The sequence below is a fragment of the Plectropomus leopardus genome, chromosome 21, assembly GCF_026936395.1.
Source record: "Plectropomus leopardus strain MGB_pleo_1.0 chromosome 21, ASM2693639v1, whole genome shotgun sequence".
In the NCBI taxonomy this organism is placed as follows: domain Eukaryota; kingdom Metazoa; phylum Chordata; class Actinopteri; order Perciformes; family Serranidae; genus Plectropomus; species Plectropomus leopardus.
This window is the reverse complement of record NC_142196.1, coordinates 7801480-7824165: the sequence shown is the minus strand read 5'-3', so window position 1 is coordinate 7824165 and position 22686 is coordinate 7801480. Positions and strand designations below refer to the sequence as shown.

The 22686-nt window shown below is 40.8% G+C and overlaps 1 protein-coding gene across 4 annotated transcripts in view; it reads right to left on the bottom strand.

Annotated features, from left to right (window-relative positions):
- The window catches only part of adarb2 (adenosine deaminase RNA specific B2 (inactive)), a 275901-nt gene that overhangs the window by 28366 nt on the left and 224849 nt on the right, over nucleotides 1–22686 (bottom strand). For all 4 annotated transcript variants that reach the window (XM_088072151.1, XM_088072153.1, XM_088072152.1 and 1 more), the window contains 2 exons: nucleotides 14408–14522; nucleotides 321–489 (listed from right to left, as the gene is read on the bottom strand). In XM_088072151.1, coding sequence (XP_087928277.1) covers nucleotides 321–489; nucleotides 14408–14522 — 284 coding nt within the window. The remainder of the gene's footprint in view (nucleotides 1–320; nucleotides 490–14407; nucleotides 14523–22686) is intronic.

Here is a 22686-nt window from a genome sequence, read left to right as displayed (position 1 = left end):
CAGAACAAACCTGTTTAACACAATCCTTTTATGAGTGAGTTAATCCAAGTTTTAGAATCCAACATCCATGCAGTATTGAAATGGAGTAAAGTCTGTTCACTTGTCAGCACAAAAGCATGAGATGAAGGTGATTGATTTTCCAATAACAAGCCGGACTTCCAGACTACCAATCGACTAGTTACAGTGAGCATTATCGAGTAATTTCAGGAGATTAAGAATGTAAATGCCACGGGGCTTTCAAAGCTAGAGAAAATGTAGGTACACCACTCGAATAATGTCTGCGTGTCTTAAACTTATGCAGCAGACAATAGATCCATTACCTCAAGAAGAGTTCAAGTTGAGAGTAGAGGAAGCGTAACAAGGCTCTGCGGGCGGTGACTTCGGCATGACAGTCATTGACCACTTGTCCCTGGTCACTAAGATACTCCCCGTTGATGCACTTAGTTCCCGTGGATAACGCCACCACCTGAGCGTGCCTCAGATCCAGACCTGTTGGAAAAATTACAGACAAACGTTCACCTATTTTACTTATCATTCTTTCCATCAACTACATCGATAACCCTAAATTTTAAATATCTAACATATCTCCTGTCTTACATGTCTGTATGTGGTAGGATTTTAGTCATCATTAAGAAGGAAGTCCAAGAACACACTGACATTCACAAAAAAAGGAAACATTGCTTATATTGCTAGAATCGACAACAAAGAATCAACTGTACGGTTGTCAAAGATGAAAAGCTATAATTCTAAGACAATACATTTGTAATATACGTATTTATAATGGAAATAGAATAATTCTGGAAGACAGCATTACTCAATCAAAGGTCAAACACATGTTGGATTCAAAGATCATACAGTAGTTGCCAGTAGAAGCTCTAGAAATCTTTTATCTAACTTGTAGTTTTATATTTGGCAGATGTGCCTTAACATCAGTATTTTAGAAAATAAAGATCCAGATGCCACAAGGTTTCCAGAATAAAGAATGAAATATGGAATAAGGAATGCATTTTCCATTCATACGGTAGTGCTCAGCATGCTTCCACACTCTGTACCTGTGCACATTTGAATACTTTTTGACATTTCCAACTCAGCCTAAGGACGCTGTGAATATACATTTGGCATAATCAGGCCAAAAATGTCTTAACAATACTTTGTTTAAACCATTTTCATATCCTGGCAAGTATTTTTAGAGTACAGTAGACTAAAATAAAAGACATGACATGGTAAGAAAAAATAAGTCAGACTAAAACACTGAAACCATGAACAGTTATGGATGGTTGATAAAATAGACCTCAGACTGAAAGTCTCTAACTTGATCAGTCAAGATGGAAGAGATCACATGGTGAAACGAAGAAGAAAACTCAAGAGGAGAACAAGGTAAAAACATCATTCTCACAGACAACTTTGGGTTATTTCTATAACCACAGTTTGGTGAGTAGCCTCTCCTCAGAAGCCCCTATCACACCACACCAGCCAGGATTAGCTGAATCCAAGAAATAAGGGAGGGATGAAACCCTTCACTTACAAACTGGGCTGGCACCAAAAACTCTTACTCAAAAAAGTTCACCTTTTCACCTTCAGCCGAACACTGGAGAGGGCCTGTCCTAAAACCAGGACAGGAGGGAGGACATTTTTCTTTGCATTCATTCTGAAACCCAAATGCAACAGATTCTTTCAGTGAGACTATGTCTTGTTTGTCGTCTCTGGATGGTATGCTGTATATACAGATAGAAGAAGCCATAACATCAAATCAGTCACTAAGACCTAAAGACACAGCAGAGAACCAGACTTTCTCTCCACATCAAAGGAAACTATCGGGCCTGCTGCTTCTTCCCACTGTTTTGCATCTAAGTAACAGCTGCAGGACCATCACTGACTCACTGGCTGACTCACTGACCTTGAGGTATTTCTAATACCTGGGGAAGAGGGGCAGCAACATTACTTTTCAATGAATGAAATGGGCTTGATAATTCAACTCTTCTCCACCTTCAGTTCAGGATTTCTCCTCTGACATGCCCGGACAAAAAACAAGTTAAGACATTGTGTTAGTGACCTGCAGGCCAGACAACTGCAACACAAAGTACAAATTCTTACTTAAAAACATGCGTTTGTGCTATCAATTATTAAGTAAGTGCTACTTAAAAATATATTTTATTGTAGGAGAAAAGCTAATCCCCCTATATAAATATAGTGCATTTTTTGCACATGGTTAAGGCATGACCAGCTTTACTCTGCCTCTGATTGTCTTACCCTCACCAATCCAACTAACGATGGCAACGAGCATTAACCAGTCAGAGGGAGAGTAGATGGGGTCATGCCTTTGCCATCCTAGGAAAAGAAAATGTGCCTCCAGTAAAGCCCAGTATACACTATGCGATTTTGGGCTGTCTTAGATCAAACACGACTAATGTGAAAGAAATGTGATGATATCTTGGGTCGTCTCTTTAAAACGGTGGTCCTACATCACACAGTGAGAGAGGTTCAAGGATGGCCATTGTCACGTTGTTGCAATCAAAGACAGCCTGGGATAAAATTCTGACAGTGTCAGAAATTTGGGATGACGATCGCACTGTGTGACTGCTGTTACAAAATACATCTATAAACCAACCAAAAGAAATGCAGCATGGAATGACACACTGATCAGCATGGCTAGTGAACGCTAAATGCTAGTAGATGCGAGGGCTGGGCGATTAATCAGATTTTAATTTCGATCACAATTTTTTGTTTCCCTTGATTTTTTTAAACAAGATAATCCAGATAAAACGATTATGTGCAGCATGATGACTCTTACGATGTTGCTCCCATTTTGTCTTTTATTTTTGTCTGTCTGCGGAGTCTCTTCTGAGTTAGTGAAACAATCGTTGATCCCAATTCAAAATTTATTTTGCTGTTATTGATATAGTAACCAACGTAATGTCCAAGATGTGTCAAAGTCGTGGCTGCACCACAAAGCTTTCATTGTTTTTCAGTTCACTTGTATTTAAGTTAAAGGAAATAAAATAAACACCAGCGTTAATGTTCAATAACTGCATGATGATCTGGAGGCCAGTGAGTAATCATGTTAAATAATCATGATTTCATTATCAATCAAATTTTCTGGGATTATTATTTTTGCCATAATCAAGCAGCCCTAGTAGGTGCTAATATATACTCGGAGCTCTCTTTGCAAATGTTGGCATGCCGAATAGGCCTCTTTTCCCCAGCCACAACTGCATTCACATTCTCCTTCTTCTTTTTTCGACACATAAATGGCACTACAGCGAGGGCTCGATTTATGTTTGATTACAATTTGCTTCTACCACCACAGCAGCGTCGATGGATGATGCATGCGACTACATTTTGTTCTTGCGTATTGGGGTCAATCATGGACACATGTCATAGCCTGTGATTCAGTCTGCATACATCAAACTTGATGTCGTGCCCAAGTCTATTACATCCATGTCGCACAGAGTACCTTACTCTAAACTTATAAGATTACTTAAATCTCACAGTCTGCAGGAGGCACAGGCATAAGTGAACATTTACATTCACAATTCAGCCAGCTGTCTATGCAAAGTCAGTCTGTCTATGTGAAGTCAAAAATCAATCTCAAGCCTCGGGACCTTCGCTCCATCCAACCAGTATAGACAGCTTGATATAAGCTTCTACAGAGGTCATCCAAGCGGCATTCTCAATATGAGACACAAAGCAAATGCTATGAGAGAGATCACAGTCATCCTGTCTCATGTTGGTTATCCTTTGAGAAAAAAGACACTTTTCTCAGTGAGGATTCAGGCCAGTGCAGGGCCATGTGAGAGCCCGACTGACTGACAGATAGACAGAGGTGGTGCGGGGGGCTGGATCAGCACGTTAACGGCACGCCATTCCTTCCCTGGCTGCCACAAATCTCTCCCATCGCCTCTGAAAGTCAGGCTTCGCTGACTCCTGGCAGACCTGCAGGCACCGCCGGCCCGGCACATGAGCTTTTATCAGCCTCGGCCCAGATGGCACTGCGGCGGTAGAGTCCTGACACCTCCACTGATGAGGAATGGGAAGGAGGGCAAGGGAGGAAAAAGTTAAGGCAGAGGAGAGCGTGTGTCGTGTGTGTGTGTGTGTGTGTGTGTGTGTGTGTGTGTGTGTGTGTGTGTGGGGGTGGGGGGGTGGGGGGGCAGTTGAGGAAAAAGAGCATAGCGAAGAAGAAAGGAAAGTCTAAGGTAGTGTGGAACAAGTTCAACTTTTATTCTACAAACTACAGAATAAAACTTCCAATAATACTTGCCTTAAAAAAATCTAATGCGTATGGATTTCTACAATATTTTTTTCTCAGGACAAAATGTAAAATTGATGGCAGTAAAAATTGTTTTAATACACTTTACTATTTGGATCATGTGTAACAGTACCAAAGTAAACCTCGCTGTCGTGGAAGTGATTTTTGAGTCCTATTTTTTTGACAACAGACTGAAATAATTTTGCTTGTTTTAAAATATCAGAAGATGAATCTGCCTTATTTCTACGTTTCAAATAATTAACACACAAAATGTATCTAACCCTTTCAACACATTTAGAAGTTATTAAAAGGGGTATAAATCACTGGTTTCATCACAATACGATATTATATCGATACTTTGGACAACGATACAATATTAGCAGATAATACAAACTCTACCATGATACAATTTCGATTCAATTCGATTTAGGGGCCTGAGACCAATACTATCTGCTAATTTAACACAGTCGGTTACAGGAGAAGCTGCCACCGCTTTCTTTGCTTTTGCAACTGTCTTTTGTAGGTCAAGTTTCCTCCACATGAACAAAATGCTAATGTTATTAGCATAAGCCTATGGCATTTTACATTGCAGAAATTAGCTTAGCGGCTAAGGGACTTTTCCTCTACTCATGCTTACAATTATTTATGCTTTGTCTTACTCACTGCTGGATTAAGTCCCTGCACCTCCCGACAGGACAGCATGGATGACTTTCAATTTTCAATGCATGTTTTTTCAGTAAAAATTGCTAAAACAGAGCAGCTAAAATAATGTTAGCAAGAAGTCAATGAAGTGGCCCGGCAGGTGCATCGTGTGTCTTCAGTATGGCTTTTGTTTATGTATGATGGGTGCTGTCTGTTGACTCACACTTTCTCCGAAAACAAAACATTTCCACACTGATGAAAATTCCCAAGTAAACAGTGTTATCCTCATCATCTTTCTCTTGGCTGCTCACCAACAACAGGACACTGTGTGACGGTGGCACACACTTTCAAAATAAAAGCGCAGCGGAAAGAGGATCATATGGATGTTTACACTTTGCATCGATGTGATCGTTGCTCATTTAATCGATATATCCATGCAGGTCTATGGGTAGTTTGGTTTGGCAAAGTTTATAGCAAACAGTTGTTTATTTACCTGTGCATCAGATACAGAGCAACACAAGTATTTATTTGCAGTCATGTTTCTGGACAACTGGCAAATATCAGTCCAATATTCTCTCTATTTTAGCTCTGTGTTTAATCTCCACCGACTCCTGCAGGTAATAATATGTAATGGTAATATCTGCCTATTTAGCTGCCAAATGCTCCACAATGTTTAGAGCTAGTTAATGACTGTGTATCTGTTCATTGTTGCTGGGCAGTTAGCATACAGTGGGATTTTAAAGCTTTCTTACTGAAAAACAATGCTGTTGAAAGAGAGGAGAGTAAACCCAAACATTGAAGTTGCTTTGTAGCGCTGAGTTGAGTTATTATTACCTGTGGATTCATCGCTACCAGCGACATCTTTTATACACAAATAGTCTATTGATTATAGCAGCTTTAAAAAAACACTTTGCTAACATTTTAAATTGGTTTCAATGGTTAATACATATTTTTTCAAAAAAGAGTATCTCTAATACTGTATCCTTAATCTTTAGTTTAAAAAAAAAAAGAAAAAAAAGAAAAAAGTTAACCTACATAAGACACTGTTAGTGTTAAAAATGATAAGAGTGCTCGTCAGATTTGTTTTCAGGACTTGGATTTATCCTTTTTATAAAACAAAATGTTCAAATGTGCTCCAAAGCAACAACTGAGGATGTTGATGTAAAAAAAAAAAAGAAAAACAAAACAAAACACAATACTACTGTACACCAGAGACCATCTTACAATGTGACCCCACCAGCTGCATAACAAGCGGGAAACTCTAAGGTTGAAAATGAAGCCAATGCGGAAGTGGCAATAGCTGCAGTTCCTTAAATGGTCCAAAAAAGAGTCAAACCCCGCAGACCTGCATGTTAAATTGCCCAACTTTACAGAAGAAATAATCATATTTAGAGCCTGGTACAAAAAAAACGGTTTTGGTCTGTGACAACTATTACATTAAACATTTTATTTAGGCTTAAAGTTAAGCAAAATTAGAGGGGCGGTCGCTTTGATTGACAGCCTGTCTGCCAAGTGTCGACAGCTTCTCAGTGTTATCCACCTCTCCTCCTCCACAGCTCCAAACATGGTCACTTCTGGCTCCAAAAAATCAAGATGGTTACATCCGTAATGCCAAACTCAGATCTTGAAAATGGGAGTCAACAAACAAAAGGGTAACGTCAATGCAGCTACATGCATTACATTTGCAGTCCATGCCGTGACACCAATCTGCGACTTACAATGAATGTGGGCCTGGGGCGTGAAGTGTGGAGGGTGATTCCAACCGCCCTACTTCTGGCTCCCTTGCTTGAACGTGGCTTTTATTGTAATCTGAACTACACATCCATACATTTTTGTGACTGCATCTTGCACAGTTGTGCATATGTTTGGAGACAGATGGACTGACAGACATATAAACACCTGGCAAAGTGCTAAAAACAGCCTCTGTGGTAGTTCTTGCAAAAATAGGTGTCTCCAGGAGAATATTTTGCAGTGGTGACACACACACACACACACACACACACACACACACACACACACACACACACACACACACATACACACAAAAAGGATTGACATCACGACTTGTAATAATAATGGTTCATGTTTACTGCTCCTCTAGCCAGTCATTATACAGTACACACGTGTTCACTTAAATGTTTTAATAGCATCGCACCTTTGTCTTGGTGCAAACAGATCATTAAAGAATTGTGTATGTGCTGTACACTGTTTCAGAAACACATCATCCTGTGCAGACAGCTGCGTGTACTGAATAATCAAATGTTTCAACACTGACATAATATTTTCTCTTATGAAACTATTAAATCATCTTTCAGCGCCTTTTTTCTAGCAGATATCACTCGTAGAGAGATAACAAATTCAGGTCTAGGATAGAACAGGTTAAACCTACTGTGCTACTGCACAGATAACATACAATATTTATGACTATAGTGCCCTAAAATTTCTATATCATGAGTTTGACTATTGGCATTCCCTGTAAGCAATGCGCCCCAATTCCTCCTGGGTGATAAAGCAAGTTCTAAAAGGTAACAGACTCAACCAATTTCATTCTCCTGCTTTTCCTTGCCGTTCCACTTTGCGATTGTTTAGATCAATTTTGCAGTGGATAATTTCTGCTGCGCTGCTCACTACCCTGCCATGAAATTGGCACTGAGGTTGCCTTCAGTTTGCAGGAGAGAGGAGAGGAGGAGGAGGAGGAGAGATGAATGAAAGAGGGAGAGAGAGACAGTGAGAGAGGTAGAAAGAGAGAGGCGATGGAGAGCCCCACAGGCAGTGTGCTGTTTTTAAACCAGGAATAATCAGCTGCATCACAGTAATACAAAAAGAGAGGGTCAGAAGAACAAGGTAGAGTGGAGTCAAAGGCCTGAGGCACTCTTCACACACAAATACATCTGTTACTGGTGATTCAAAGATGTCACACCCCGGGATAACAGCACTGTCAGAAAGCATGTACATCACATTCTGAGACCTGGAACTACTAACTATGGCAACTGCACTGTACTGCTCAGTGCACAATACTGTCAACGGCCTCTAACAGGAAGACAAAGCACACGCCACCTCACTATGGCAACTGAGGAGGTAAACACACTTTGTGACAGCGCATGGAACAGAGGTGCACATAGGTATTTATTTAACACTGTATTTTGATGACTGCTCCTGAACTCGGCTGCACATAAGTGGAGAGAAAAGTGAGGTAGGGGGTGTGATAACAATCAAGCAAAGCTGTGCAATTTCCCTGTCAGATATTAAAGGGAACTTGCAAATTGCACGTATATTCAAGTGATTGACACAAAAAAAAAATCATATTCAAGCTATTACCAGCCTTTTATAAAGATAGGTTGGCCAGTTTAACTTATTTGAATCTGTATTATAATCAGGCATGGGGGTTCTGGTTTTCTCTTGAGAGAAGCTTTTATAGCTGATCCAGTTCACATTGCTCCTTCACAAATTACTGTGGCAAAGACATACTGCTTTCAAAAAAGGAGAGATCATTTTCTATGGGATGAACAATCTACCAGGTGAGTGAGAGGTTTGCCACCAACCCTGGATCTTTTAGGTTTTTAAAATACTTTCAACTTTGTGTAATTTAGATAATAATACATGCCAATATTGTTTCTCATACTCTGGTATTCCCTAAAGGAATCTAATAAAACTCGCATTGCTGGGAATTCTCGATTTGCAAAAGCAGCCCAGATTATGATGGCATGGATTCAAATGCAAGAGATTTTTCAGCTAAACAGTAATTCTGTGAACTCTTCTCCAGCATAGTATCACAAAAATAAAATTTAAGATTAATGCTGTTTATATCAAATTCCTACTGTACCTATGATACTGTATGTAACTAAAATAGTAACGTCTGATACTTTTTGCCTGTTTTAAGGTGGCAGGAGTAAAAATAAGTCATCCTCAAGATTTGTTATGTTTTGGTTTTGTAATGATGAAGACAGCTGGAGAAAGATTAGATACAAAATACCATGGGATGTAGGCTTTAGATCATATTTTCTCTTCCATGGCAACTTTCATGTTTTTCCCTAGTTATGTATAGATTTTTAGGCATTTTATCATCTCAAATGGCTGGAAAAATAGTGCATATAGCTGTCCTAAATGGGAAAACAATCTATACATTGAAACATGACCCCTGACCACCCTAAGTTTAGGCTGAGCCCCAAATATTTGCATCATCTGACTCTGGCCTTGCCCTGCACATCTGCACTGTGCGACACTGATTGCCCCTTGTGCCATGTGCCACTGAGTCAGTAAAAGAGATCCTTGTGTCTCCTTTTCCAAAGCAGGACATTATGACACATTGCACTAAAAACTAAAGACTAAGGTAAATCCGGAAATACTTCTGCTGAACCAGTTTTTTTTTTCTAACATTAGAATCATCATATTTATCAAATAGCTCCAGCTTGTGTGTTTCTGCTTAATGTTGCATTACTATCACTGCATTCTGCCACTGCTCTGTCTGTATGTTGGCAAAATGGCCTATTCCCACCAGGCTGCATCGCACAGCTGCAGTAGACTGTAAGCCAGTCACTTAGCCTGTTACCTAAATGTATATTTTGATTTAATGATGACATCTTCAGAGTTATTTTTTAACACTTGAAATCTCCCTGGAGAGTTACAGAACACATTATAAAACTGTTTACACAATTCATTTGAATCATGTGTAAAAATGGTGGAATGTTCCTTTAATTTGTCAAACTGCTATGCTAGATCATACTGTTCCTTCATGAGAGGGGAAATTTCGTTTGATTTAGATGATGATTTAAATGTTAGGGTGCATTAAAGGCATGTAACATACTGCAACAAGCAGTGTGCCAAAGGAATGCTAATAAATGCTAACAAGGACATTAACTATCCACACTAAAGGAGATCCACTATGAATCAGAATAATAGGAATACCAACCCAATAATGTATAAAGTCTTACTTAATCTAGTTGTTCATCTGTTCATCATAAATGTATCCTTTGCAGCAGCACCCAGGGGCCAAGGGCAGTCCTGAGGTCAGTAAGTTGGATCATATAAAGTATTTAGCTGATGTACAGTACACATCTTATGGACTGTGGAAAGAAACCAGTGATGGAAAGTAACTATGTAAAACTACTCAAGTACTTTATTAATGTATACTTTTCAGGTACTTGTACTTTACTGGAATATTTCCTTTTCAAGCACTTTATATGTCGGCACCACTACATGTCGTTGACTAATATTGCAGTTTTTACTTCATTTATTTGATATCTTCTGGTTTCTTAGTAGATTATTGTGTAACATGCTGCATGCAATCCATCTTATCAAGTCATTTTCATACTTAAGTGAGTCTTAATAGCCTACTTATTTAACCCTTTACAACCTGAAGAAACATCACTTTCCATGTGCTGCATTCAGATGCCTTTTACAAGTATTTAAACCTTTGAACCCTTAGCAAATTGGTGCGGTTTGTTCACATATCATAAAAAAGGGGAATACTCTGGTAATAAATGTTTCAGAAATGTTAGGAAATTAGTAGACTTAAAAAAGTATTTTTAAAAAGCTAGGGAAACATCTACACTTTTTGTAATTATCCTCCGTTTTCACCTAAGCAGCGGTAAAACATTGATCGAAATTACTGAATAAGTAAGAGATATAAAAAGGGTAATCGACACTGTTACGTTTTTACAGGCCTCCGTCCATGCTGCTGCATACTGTTTATCTGTGCCTGTGACGTCAAATGGACAAGCCAAGCCTACACACACACACACACACACACACACACACACACACACACACACACACACAGAAAGCCATGCTCACCTGCTGCAGCACCATGTTCACAGTTCTGCTCTACAGACAATTTTTTAGCGGGTTTACCCGTGTTTGAAAAACTTGCATGCACACGCTAATTTTGGTAGTGAAGGGGTAAAACTCACCCACTCATATTACGGCTAAAAGTAATGCAGTAATGGTGGGGCCGCTTTGAATGACTGGCTGTCTACCAATAGTATCATCGGCTTCTCAGTCAGATCCACTCCTCAACTCTCACTCAAATACGGTCACTTCTGGCTCCAAAAGCCAAAAATGCTAAACTCAAGGCTTCAAAACAGGAGTCCACAAACCACTTGGTGACATTACGGTAGCTACATTCATTATTTTATGGTCTATGGGTCAACAAATATCTACAAGATACTGGGGAAAAAGCCTCAACAAAAAAGCTATCCCATATTTAAAGTGAAAATCGGGGATAAATTGCTGGCAATCTCTATTGGGAACCACTGGGGTTGTCAAACTGAAAAATCCATATAAACGACATGACCATGAACTTTGCAGTGAGCCATTATTAAACAAGGCAACTGCAATCGACAGATGCTGCAAAGCTCTTATCTGAATCCCTCTATTCTCTGTGGTTATAAAACAGGGAAAATGTTTCTTAATAAGCCACCCATTATCTCTGAGCACCATAAAGCAGATATTACAAGATTTTCCAAAGCAGAATGAGCTCTCAAGGTCAACTTTTGGTCAACTCTATTACATGCCTTTTAGGTTGAGCTCCATAAATCCTATCTTTCATGTGTTCCTCCATCGCAAGATGTTGAACGATTATGCTGAATGTCATCAAACGCGCGCCATCTGAATAACAGAAAATCTGTCAAAATGCTCAGCACTTGCAGAGAAAAAAAAACTTGGCAAGTGTAGAGACTGCACCCTGTTGAATCTTTATTAGCTTTAACAGGCAACTGCTCTGAACATATAAGGGTGTCTTTGTGAAATGCTGCTGAAGCTCTCAAATCTCTCTTGCTGCTGCAACACACCCTGGGCACATCTTCGCTAATTTTTTTTTTTTTTGCCTCTTAGCAAGCTGTTTTGTTGCCGGATGTGATTATTGAACGTTAAAATTTGTGGCAGCCGGAAAACCAGATAAAGAGTGGAGAAAAATCCCTGTTTGAAAATGGATATGCAGACTAAGAACCATAGCTTAACCGTCATTTGTAATCAACTTGTTTGAAACCCTTTGCTCTCGTCTTTCTTTGAGTCCCAGTGGTATTTTTCCCCCCACTCGGAGTCTCATCACCCTGCTGAATAAAATGCCTCAGAAGATGCTTCTCTCATCCCATCCAACAAACAAGTTGGAAAAAAAGAAAGAAGGAGGATGGGGGGTCTTTTCTTTTTTGAAATTTTCCATGTGGACGTTCCCAGATTTTTCATGTCTCTGAACACATCTGAACACTGTTTACCATCTCCACACACCCAATGCTATCTCCGATCGATTCAAATGAGATTTTCCACACTATTTGACAATGTGTGCTGGCGGTTTACTTTGGCGGTCGTCTCGCAACTCTCATCCTAGTGGCGAGGCTAATCTCGCTCAGGTTGGGGCTCAACTGTCTCGGCGGGACTCCAGAGAGGGCGGGGGGTTCGCTGTCTGTCTACGGTTCAAAAACGGACCCTGATTAATATTCTTGAGGCAGAAGCATGAGACACAGAGAGAAAAAGAGAGAGGGGAGGTGGGGGAGAAACAGAACAGGACTCCCCAGTGTTCCTGTCAAGTTTGGTGTCTGACTGCACGGACGCTGGCCACCACCACACCGCTGTTGCCACCGCTGCCTCGCTGTGAATACTTGGCAGCCCTACGTCTGGATCTCTGAAGATAACGTGTGCTATTAATAAACAAACAGAAGCAATTACTGGGAGGCAGAGGAGAGGAGAGGGATTGGATTAGGTCAGGATGAGCGCCGGTCTCACTGAAGTCTAAACTGATGAGCTGCAGCACTCCAAAGACAGCAGAGATACCAATCCCTCCTCACTGACCTGGGCACCCCCCACAGCCTGCAGCCACACAGGGAGATAACACTGCTCTGTGTGTGCGCATGGATTTGTGTGCGTGTGTGTGTGTCAGGGCTCCACGTCTGCAGACTTGTGTGCATTTGTGTGTGTGTGCAGTCACTTTAGTATTACAGCCAACAACAAGTAAAGGCCCTGTGTTTTGTAACATTACTGGTTCCATTTCTCAGGGTTAAGGTGATTATTTTGGTTAGTTATCAATAAACAAGGTGTCAGTGGTAATGTTAAATGATGTTGGACCCATCATGAAGCCCTGCAGTGACTTTCAAGCTGTGCTGTCATAAATCTAATGAGCCACAAAACAGATGACACCATTCTCTAACTTTAACCTAAAGCACATTTAACCATTAGAAAACCCGGATCGGCATCAGTTTTCTTTTGCTGTCTTCAGACGCCTTTCACAAGCATTTAAACCTTTCAAATGTGAGCTAATTGGTTTGATTTCTTTAGAAAAGACAGGAATAAAGCAATAAGAAACTTGGTAAGAAAGAAATTAGTGAAAAGGTGACAAAAGAGTGACAAGAAAGTGAAAAGAAAGTGACAAGACAAGTGATGTGAAAATTAGCTGAAAAAGCGAGAGAGCGAGAAAGAGAGAAACACCCCAAAATTACCAAAAATCTTGGGAAAAATATCAGGAAATCAATACTTATTATTATTCCTAATCATTTATACAATTATGATACAGAAAATTATTTATTAATTATTATCATTGTTGATGTTATTGTTATAGCACTTTCTTCAGGTCATTTCCCATTTTACTTATTTTTCTGTTTTCCTTTTTTTTGTTTGTTTTTACTTTTTTGTTATTGATTTTTGCATTCAAAAATTCTTAATTCTATAATTAATTTAGTTAGACATAAAAATTTGCATTATTCAAGTTGCAGATCATATTTGATGTAGATCTGCGTCCCATTTTGAATCAGCACCAAAAGGATTTTTTCTTTTAGGCACAGTTGGCACAACAACCAAAAGAGCTAAACTACAGCTAAACTAAAAAGTTAACTTTAAATGTCCGACTTGTTTCATGAACAGAAGATCAGAAAACATGACAGTTTTTTTTGTACAAATGTCAGATAATCTTGAGCTTTATGTGAACATAAGTGATCATAATGTGTTATGAGAGATATGCAGTGTGTTAAGGTTTGTGCGTACTGTACGGTTCTGTGTGTGTTTTTGTGTGCACTGGGAGGCCCTGATGTGATGTGCAACAAACACCGCACATGAAAGATGAATGTGTAGTAATATCTCATTGTTTCATGCTGCAGCAGGACGGCAGTGTGGAGCTTCCTCCTCCTCGCTGTTCCTTCAGTGTGTCACTCACTCAGGTTTCAGATTAAGTTTTAAGTTGATCTAGTTAAGATTTCCACTGTGGCATCTGGAACTCCTGTCAAAGCTGCCTGAGCACAGCCGGTCCAGCATGCAGTGGGGATGACTGACACTCACTACCATGTCTCGTTCCCCTCAGAGACTCTGAATAGTCAATAATTCATCAGGAAGGTATATTCTCCTGCACGAGTGCAAGGTACAGCATGGAGTGGAGACTCTCTCTTCCCAACCTCAGTTTATCATTTCTCTCTCAATCTAAAATTCCTTCCCCTTTTTCTCGTCCTCTCTCTTTCTTTTTACCTCCTTCACTCATTCTATATTGCACCACTTCAATAATTCAAAGTGATATATAAAAGTCAATGAAATTTTCCATACCTCGGGTCATTACGATGCCTGCCAGGGATTTGTGTCGAGCGTGCGCAGGACTGCAGCCGCCCACCAGCGACCGGTACTTCTCCCTCACCAAGTGGAATATTGAATCGGCAAAGTCCTGAAAAACACAATCGCTCCCTTAATTTCTACTAGACACAATCTGTGGAGACTGACTTCACAGGTTTCATTTTGCTGTATAATATCCCACTTCCCTAATCTGTTCAGGTGATGCTGTGAGTTTTTTGGGGATTGGCCCAGACGTCAACTTACCTGTTAAGCTATGAGTGCATGCAGAAATCAGTAAACATTCTCTGTACATCTTTATAGTGATGATGCTACAACGCTGACTAATAGCAGCATGACAGAAAAAAAAAAGGTTTGCAATGAAATACCAAAAACAATCTACGCATTTTGTAATATCTACACACACTGAAGAAAAAAATATTAATAACTTTATATACACTCATAGAAATACAGGTGCCAACTAGAAACATATAGGGTTCTTCAGCTTATTCCCATTGGAGAACCCTTTTTGGTTCCTTGTAGAACCTTTTGTTAAGGTGCCAACTGGAACCTTTTCAGGATCCTGCCTGGAACCCAACATAGGTGCTAATACCTTGAACCATCTTTGATAGGTTTCAACCAGAAACTCCCGATGAGATTCTACAGAGGACCCTTCAATGATGAAATGGTTCCACCGAGAACCTTCTCTGTGGGTTCTATCCAGGACCTTTCCAACTTCCAAGGGTGCACACAAGAACCCACCCAGGAGTCCTACTAAACCACTTCATATTCAAAGTGTTTAATCAAGAACCCACCCAGGGGTTCTCTAAAACATAGTTACCATAGTAACAATGGTTTTAGTTCTTAATAGTAGCACAACAGAAGCACATGGTCCTGTGTAGGACCTCAGCCCCTCAGAATGAACCCTTTTGGAACCTTTATTTCTAAGAGTGTAGAAACTCTTTTAGGTGAAAAATTCATGTTTTCCTCAATTGTGGAGTGATTTCAGTCTACAACAGTGTGCCTTTGGGAAACACTTTTTACTTACATATGTACAAGGAAAATACACCCCTGGTATCCACTCAGCACAAAACTGCCAGTATCCTGCTATCACTCAACATAGTGCATCTGTAGGGGGCACATACAGTGGATTTAATGACAACAGTCCCCTCACTTAAAGGTTAACCATAGGGCCATAAATTATTATTTGTATTATCTGTATATATATATATTTTATGTATCAATATATATTATGCTGGTCGTCGTAGATAAATGATGTTATGATGTTAAAAAAGTATTTTACTGCTGAATTTTTTTTTCTTTTTCTAGGCTGTGTGGGCTGTATATTTGGTGCTATATGACTAGAGAAAAAGAGCTGTAGCATTTGCTTTCGCAAACCTACAACTACCAGAATTCACCGTGCTACACTGGACCAATGAATGCTCCCCTTGGTGGATAACGTAATGCAGGCTTGTCGATTTTAGGTAACAATACAGGGGCCATCTAGTAACAAACCAGGCCCCCCAGGAAAGCAGCTCAGCCTTGCCTTGTAGCCAGTTTTTCCCTGTGGCAATTCCCGGTACTGCAGCGGAAAAAATCCCCTGCAGCCTAAAAAGTGTTTTAACCATAGGCCCCTATTATAAAAGAGAAGTCTGTAAAACTGTATGTATTTCACTGTACTGTATGTACAGAGTAGACAGAAATAACAAAGATTTCACAGTGATTAAATGGAGAAAGTCCTTCCGGTACTGCAGTAAAAAATGCCAATTGCTGCCACCGACTGTGTAGTGTAGGTGGCCTTATATTCTTTATATATATTATTCCTCCAATCAAAGAGGATGTTGACACTTTTCCCAGCTCAATCTCTCTGATTGCTCTCTCTCTGGCTTCACTGAAGTGGATGAACATGTTGGACATTATTTTTACATCAGTTTTCTCCCACCATCTGCCGTCTGCAGCTCCCTTTGTGCCAAAAGAAGAATAGAATGATACAGAATGGTGCTGTAAACCAGTGGTTCCCAACTGGTGGGTCACGTTTCAAAAGTGGGTTGCAGGTTCATTCTGAATGGACCAAAAGTGACCCACGACCATGTCAAGTTTGTGAAAACCTGTCTAGCTGTTGTTTTGTTTTTTTAACCCTCTCCAAAGCTACAAATATTTTTCCTTGAGCCTCCCAGAGTGACTCAGGTGCATCCTACATGATGTACTCAAGGACTGTCGAAATTTGAAAATTTCTGTTTTTAACTTTCTGGCTGTGATAAATGGTAGCATTTAGGCGGGCATGTGGTTTGGAAAGCATGTTTACTTCAAAAATTGCCAAAAAGTACCAAAACATTTTTAAAGAAAAAAAAAAAACACCCAAAATGTTTAAAGGAAAAGAATGCCAAAAGTAAGAAAATAGACAAAAAAATAAAAATAAATTCAAAATTTTAAAAGAAAAAAAGAAAAATCACTCAATAAAATTAAAGAAAAAAAAAAGACGCTTTTTTTTTTTTAAGGAAAAAATGCCTTCGGAACCTCTGGTCCTACAGAGCTCTAACTATTGCATTTAATTCTTGCAATATGTTTTATCTGACTGTGTTTTAAACCCATGTGTTATTTATATTTTGTCAAATAAAAGTGAATATGTGGTTCTCTTATGTGCAGCCCTTGCACTAATGACTAAGGAGAAATCTGGACAGAGTGGCTTGACCAGTTGGAAACCACTGCTGGAAACAACCCTTTGTGCCATGAAGCACAGGTCTTTCACAACATAAAATACAGACTGCCAAACGAACACTAGCACTCCACATGCTCTAAATCCACACTGTTCAACAGATGTTGCCAAGACAAGTATTTTATCCACCACTCTCAACCTTACATGCTCTGTAGTGGTAATTAAGGATTTAGTCTCCGAGCGGCCTTCACGCCAACTGTAGAGCATAACTGGATCACCGGGAGATGGCAACAAAGTGGCAGCAGAGTGGGACTTTTGGACAGATTGAGCACCCAGTAGCTGAAAGGACATCGACAGATGCCACGGTGATGGACGCATAGAGTGAGAGAGAAGGAGAGAGATTAAGCGTGAAAAAAGACACAGAGAGGGTGACTGAATTAGCGAGCATATTGCACATTATAGCCCTCGTCGGGGCTGTGAAATACTCGCACAGTTGGAACTGGCGGTTGAGGTGCTCACAGCTTGTGGTGTGTGTGTGTGTCCATGTGTATGTACGCACATATTGTTGCTCTGACTGTGTCAGCCTGAAGCTTTTCCGGGAAAGGAACAGAACGGGAATGCGAGATGTTGTGGAAAGTCAACAGTGACTTAACTTTTAGCACTTTGACTCAAGAGTTGCAACGACACCATATCAGGCTCTCTAACAGCTACATGACAGATCACTTCTGAGAGCAGTGTACTTCTCTTTGGCAAGACAGACAAGACCAGAAAAACTGTCCTCTGAACTTTTTGTCTCATGTTGTTTACTTTATGCTTGAATGATTGATCCCGTCTAGAAGCATGTTTGTCGAGCCCTGACTCAGTGCAGCTCATGCTGTGGTGACGGGGGGCAAAGTGAAGTGAAAAATCAAGTGGTATAAAGTCTCCACTTCTTCAGTAGATTCAGTGTGACAAAGGACACTCAGAAGTCAATTTATGTTACAAAGATGTTCAGCCTTTGTAGAAAAGTGACCACAGACAAAACAGCCATTGTAAAAGTGAGTTATCTTTTAAAAGAGAAGAGAAACGTTTGCAGTTCAACTTACTGTGGATTCCCTCTTTACAGTGCAAATGGCTCTTATCTTTCTTAAAACAATTCTTGGTAATTTCTAAAGCAGTGACTCTTTGATTTTAGACAGCAGTCAAAACAGCTTTCTCATTAAAGCCAGCAGCCCTCAATTTTATCAGCAGAAATGAAACCCTCGATACCAGACCTAATCAGCTATAGCTAACTTGCTTGGTAAATTAACAGTAACATCGGATCAAGGATGAGTGGATGCTGTTTGTGCCTAAACACAACCAGGTGCCACGTCATGCCACCATGTGCATTTGTTGACATCATGGTCCAGACACCCCGGCAGGTAAACAACAGACACAGAAGGATACATAACTCATAAAATGTAGACATGGAAGTCCACTGACAGAGCTTCAATGTGACGAGTTGGGATGAGAACGCGTTGCTTTAATTGTACTGAATAAAACATCATGGACCTCCTGATGACTTTTCAAAAGCCTGAGGAAAAACAACCTTATTTTGAGAATTTTCAATGCATTTTGTTAGCACAAATTCTGAATTTTCTGTTTCTTTAGGAGCACAAATTACACAAGTGTGAAAAAACACCTGCCTTGTTCCCTGTACCTGAAAGTGACATACAATTAATTCTACCAGAATCCTGCTTGGCTTGGCAGCGTCAGCTGGTGTCGGTCACAGTCTGAACCCCAAGTCAAGTCCTCCATCCCTCCTAAAGGCCTTTTCATTGATGACATTACAGAGGTGAGAGAAGGTGGCAGCTCAGAAAGGCCCGGAGAGCAAAGGTGGAATAGACCCTGGCACGCCGCCCAGCTCTTTGTCCCTCCTCCCTGCTTCCTCCTCCTCCTCCTCTCCTTTTGTTCTCTCTCCTCTCTTACCCTTTACCTCTCTGTCAATTCAAGTTTCCTCTTCCCATCTTTTCATGTCTGACTCTTCAGATCCTGGTCTTTCACTCCTCCTTTTCTCTCTTTTCTCCCATTAACCACCCTGCCTCCTCCCCCTCCTCCATCTCTCTCCTCTCTCTCTTCCTCATGCTGGTATGTGATGGAGGGCAGTGATGTGCCAGGACTCAGAAGCCAATGGTGAGTCAAAGCCCATAATTTCCTCATCCTGTGTGTCGGAGACGGGAAACAACATAATCTACATCACCTGACACAAAAGGAAAATAGGATGTGACTTACAGTTGTTGTTCCCTTAGTAAAAAACTCCACTTTCTCTGTATTTCTCTGTTTACAACAGCTGATATCTAAATACATACATCTGCCTGTACCTGCATCTGTCACCCATTTCCCCCTATCATTTTTCTTAACACACCACTCACAGTCACACACACTCTCTTTCCTCAGCGGGGGAGTTGAGTGCCACCTTCAGTGTTGGCCTAATGTGGCAGAAAAACGGGGCCAAGGATCTCGCTCCTCAGTCAGACAGAACATCAGTGCGACCTGCCACACAGCGAGAGGAGGGCCGGCGTGTGCGCGTGGCTGGCTGGCTTCCTCTTGGATGAGCATCAAGGTTAATGCTGCTCCATATAGCTTCGTTGGGGAATTTGGTTTTCAGAATGTGTCTCAGGTAACTGATGTAAGCTCCGTTTGGGATACATCTCAGGTAGAAACTGTTCAGAGCAGAAACTGCTGCAGTGGCTGATGTGTTGCTCGCCCCACCTGGTGTCTTAGCTGCATTAGTTCTGACCAATTTACTTAGCAGTTCCTCTGGGGCCTCCTCACGGTGGAGAAAACAAGCAGCTGTAGTTTTTTTAGTAACTGCTGTGGCTGCAACGGATCAGATTCATTGTGGCAATACACCAATCAGCCCTAATAAAGAGATGCTGAGCAAATTCAAAACTAACCCACTGACCTTTGACCCTATTTACAATTCATATCATGCATCCTCAACAGACTGGACTGATACTTTACTGAAGACAATAAAACCTTTGTCTTGCTAGTATTTGATAATCAAGGTATTTGCATCAGTTTGTGTAAAGTTGTGGGCAGGCTGAGTGTTAACCGCTAACAGTAAAATGCTCTAACCACACTGCTAAAGCACAAAAAAAGATTCCTCCTCTGGCGTTTTAGGTACTTATTAAACAACTAGAGTAGCATAACGACATATGAGGTATTTAAAAAAATTGTAAATGGTGGATTTCTGCATTAGGCCAAATTATAATTCTGATGTTAGACATAAACAATCTTAAAGCTGGGGTAGGCAGTTTAATTCTAGCACCATTTGACTAAACTCCCATGATAAAACTAAAATTCAGGTGAACTGAGAAAAAACTAGACTTCTGCTGGTGAAATCCTGATTCAATGGCAAAAAATAGGGCAGTAAAAGTTGTTTACACTGCAAAGAAACCCAAAAAAGGAAGCCAGGCGTATTAAAAGGAGAGTTTAAAGAGTCTGCAGCTTCAAGTTCCTATTATGTAGCTAAGGTTTAACATTAGGAGATCAGCAAGCAGCACCACAAAGGACAGACCACTAGTCAGCAACCAAAGCAACCCCAATCAAGCCAATGTTTACCACAGCCCATAATTCCTTTCAAAATTAAAGAACTTTCTGTTGCTGCTGTTACATGTTATGGAGAGGATAGACCCAAATTCATGTTAAAGGCAAAAAAAGTATCCATGCAAGCTGAAAGTGTTTCAATGTGCAGAAAGAAAGAAAAATGCTAATGACAGAGCCTGACAAATATACAACACGCAGGAGCACTCCGGACAAATGGTAGCTTTATATGTAGCTAGCTGAGATAACATCTTTTTTTGCGGGATAGGTAGCATACTGCAGATTTATCAGAGCTACTTTTTACAAGAAACAGCTGCCTATGACATTTGAAAACAACACTTTAAACAGTGCGTAAAAAAATTCATTTTAGGCTGAAAAATCAAAACAAGAAGCTAAAAGATGCTAAAATGCTCCGTGAGTCTGAGGCAACAGCAGTCAGGTGATAATTATCTGTAGATTTTTTACACTACGAGACTTCTTTTAAATAAATGTCACTGTGTGAGAATACTGATTAACTTTAACAAACACACAAAAACCAACAACCACATGACTAGACAACAACCGCTAAAGTAGCTTTGGGTGTACTGTAAGGTTATGGTGGTAAATATTTTTGAGAAACTCATGGATCAAAGTTTTAAAAACATTATGAGGATCTTGAATGCATTGCTGGCCTATTTTTTTTATCTGTCCAACCATCCCTGCCTCCCCGACGCCCCCTCCCCAACTGTTTGTGTGCGTAAACATTTCAGCATCTATCTCCAAGGTAATGTGGAATGTCACCAACAATCCTCCTGCTGCCTTCCCTCTGAAGTCAATATTGTGCCAGAAACACAAAATGTCAACGGGGAAATTTTCTCTGCTGCGGCCTGACCTAGAAGTCTGCGAACGCTGGTAGAGGTGACGGTATGAGTGTGTGTGTTGTGAGAAAATGCTCAATTGTATAATTTATTGTTCCGCACGAGGGCCCCAAAGGGAAATGATAACTGAAGATTCATTAGCGATTACATTTTTAAGGCCCTCCATAACATTCTCCATATGCTTCCACACATTGTGCCTCAGTTAATCTGCTCAAGTGTAAAACTGAGGCCGCCATGTTGATTGTGTGTGTCCATGTGTGTCACTCCTTCATGAACGTCGTCGCTCATGTTCCGATTGGCAGGGGGTGGATGTGGGCTTGATTTTACCCCACCCTCTGGAAAACACACACACACACTCTCACACACACACACACACACACACACACACACACACACACACACACACGCTTCAACCCACCACCCTCACCACCTTATCACCCCGCCTGCAGAGCGGCCCAGGCAGCATAAAAACGGGGCCATGTCTTATATTTCTTTATAGAGGTATTTAACAATTCATTCTCCCGAGTTTTAATAGTGTCTGCCCTCTGCCTAGATATCTCTTCCCCCCCACCGCCCACACCACCACCAGCCCACCCTTCCCTCTCCCCGTCCCTCGCCTGCCGCCAAGCACAAGGCTTTTGAAAATGGATATCTATTCATTTGGTGGAAGCGTTGCCTCTGGGGGCTTTTTAGATTCTCAAAAAGCAAGACTCCTCGCGGCGAGACAGATTTCCCTCTTGTTTGTTCTCCATATGACACATAGCATCACTCTCACTCATAAATCTTTGGCTCCTCTCTGTCCTCCAGATCAGTATCACAAGAGGGTGAAAAAACACAGATATGTCAGCGCTTGTGCTCGGATCTTCTTTCAGTGGTTGTTCTGTTGTCTCGCTTTTTATTGACAGTAAAAGATGCCGTCGAGTCGTTTGATGGCAACAAAGAGCAACCCAGAGAAGTTGAACTGTGTACAAATTCGGTGAGTGCTGTGAAACACTCCAGCGCCTCGCCTCTAACTATATCCAACCTTTTCCCGCGTGATGGCCAGATGGCCCTGCAGCCCGTCGAACAGATTTCTCTCAGTGTGTGTGTGCGTGTTTGTGTGTCAAAGTTTTCTCCTGAACAGCGGGGCCTTGTCAGTCAGATCAGGCAGCCGGGCTGCACCACGTGGCCGCCATCACCATGAGAAGAGGTCTTTCTCTTTC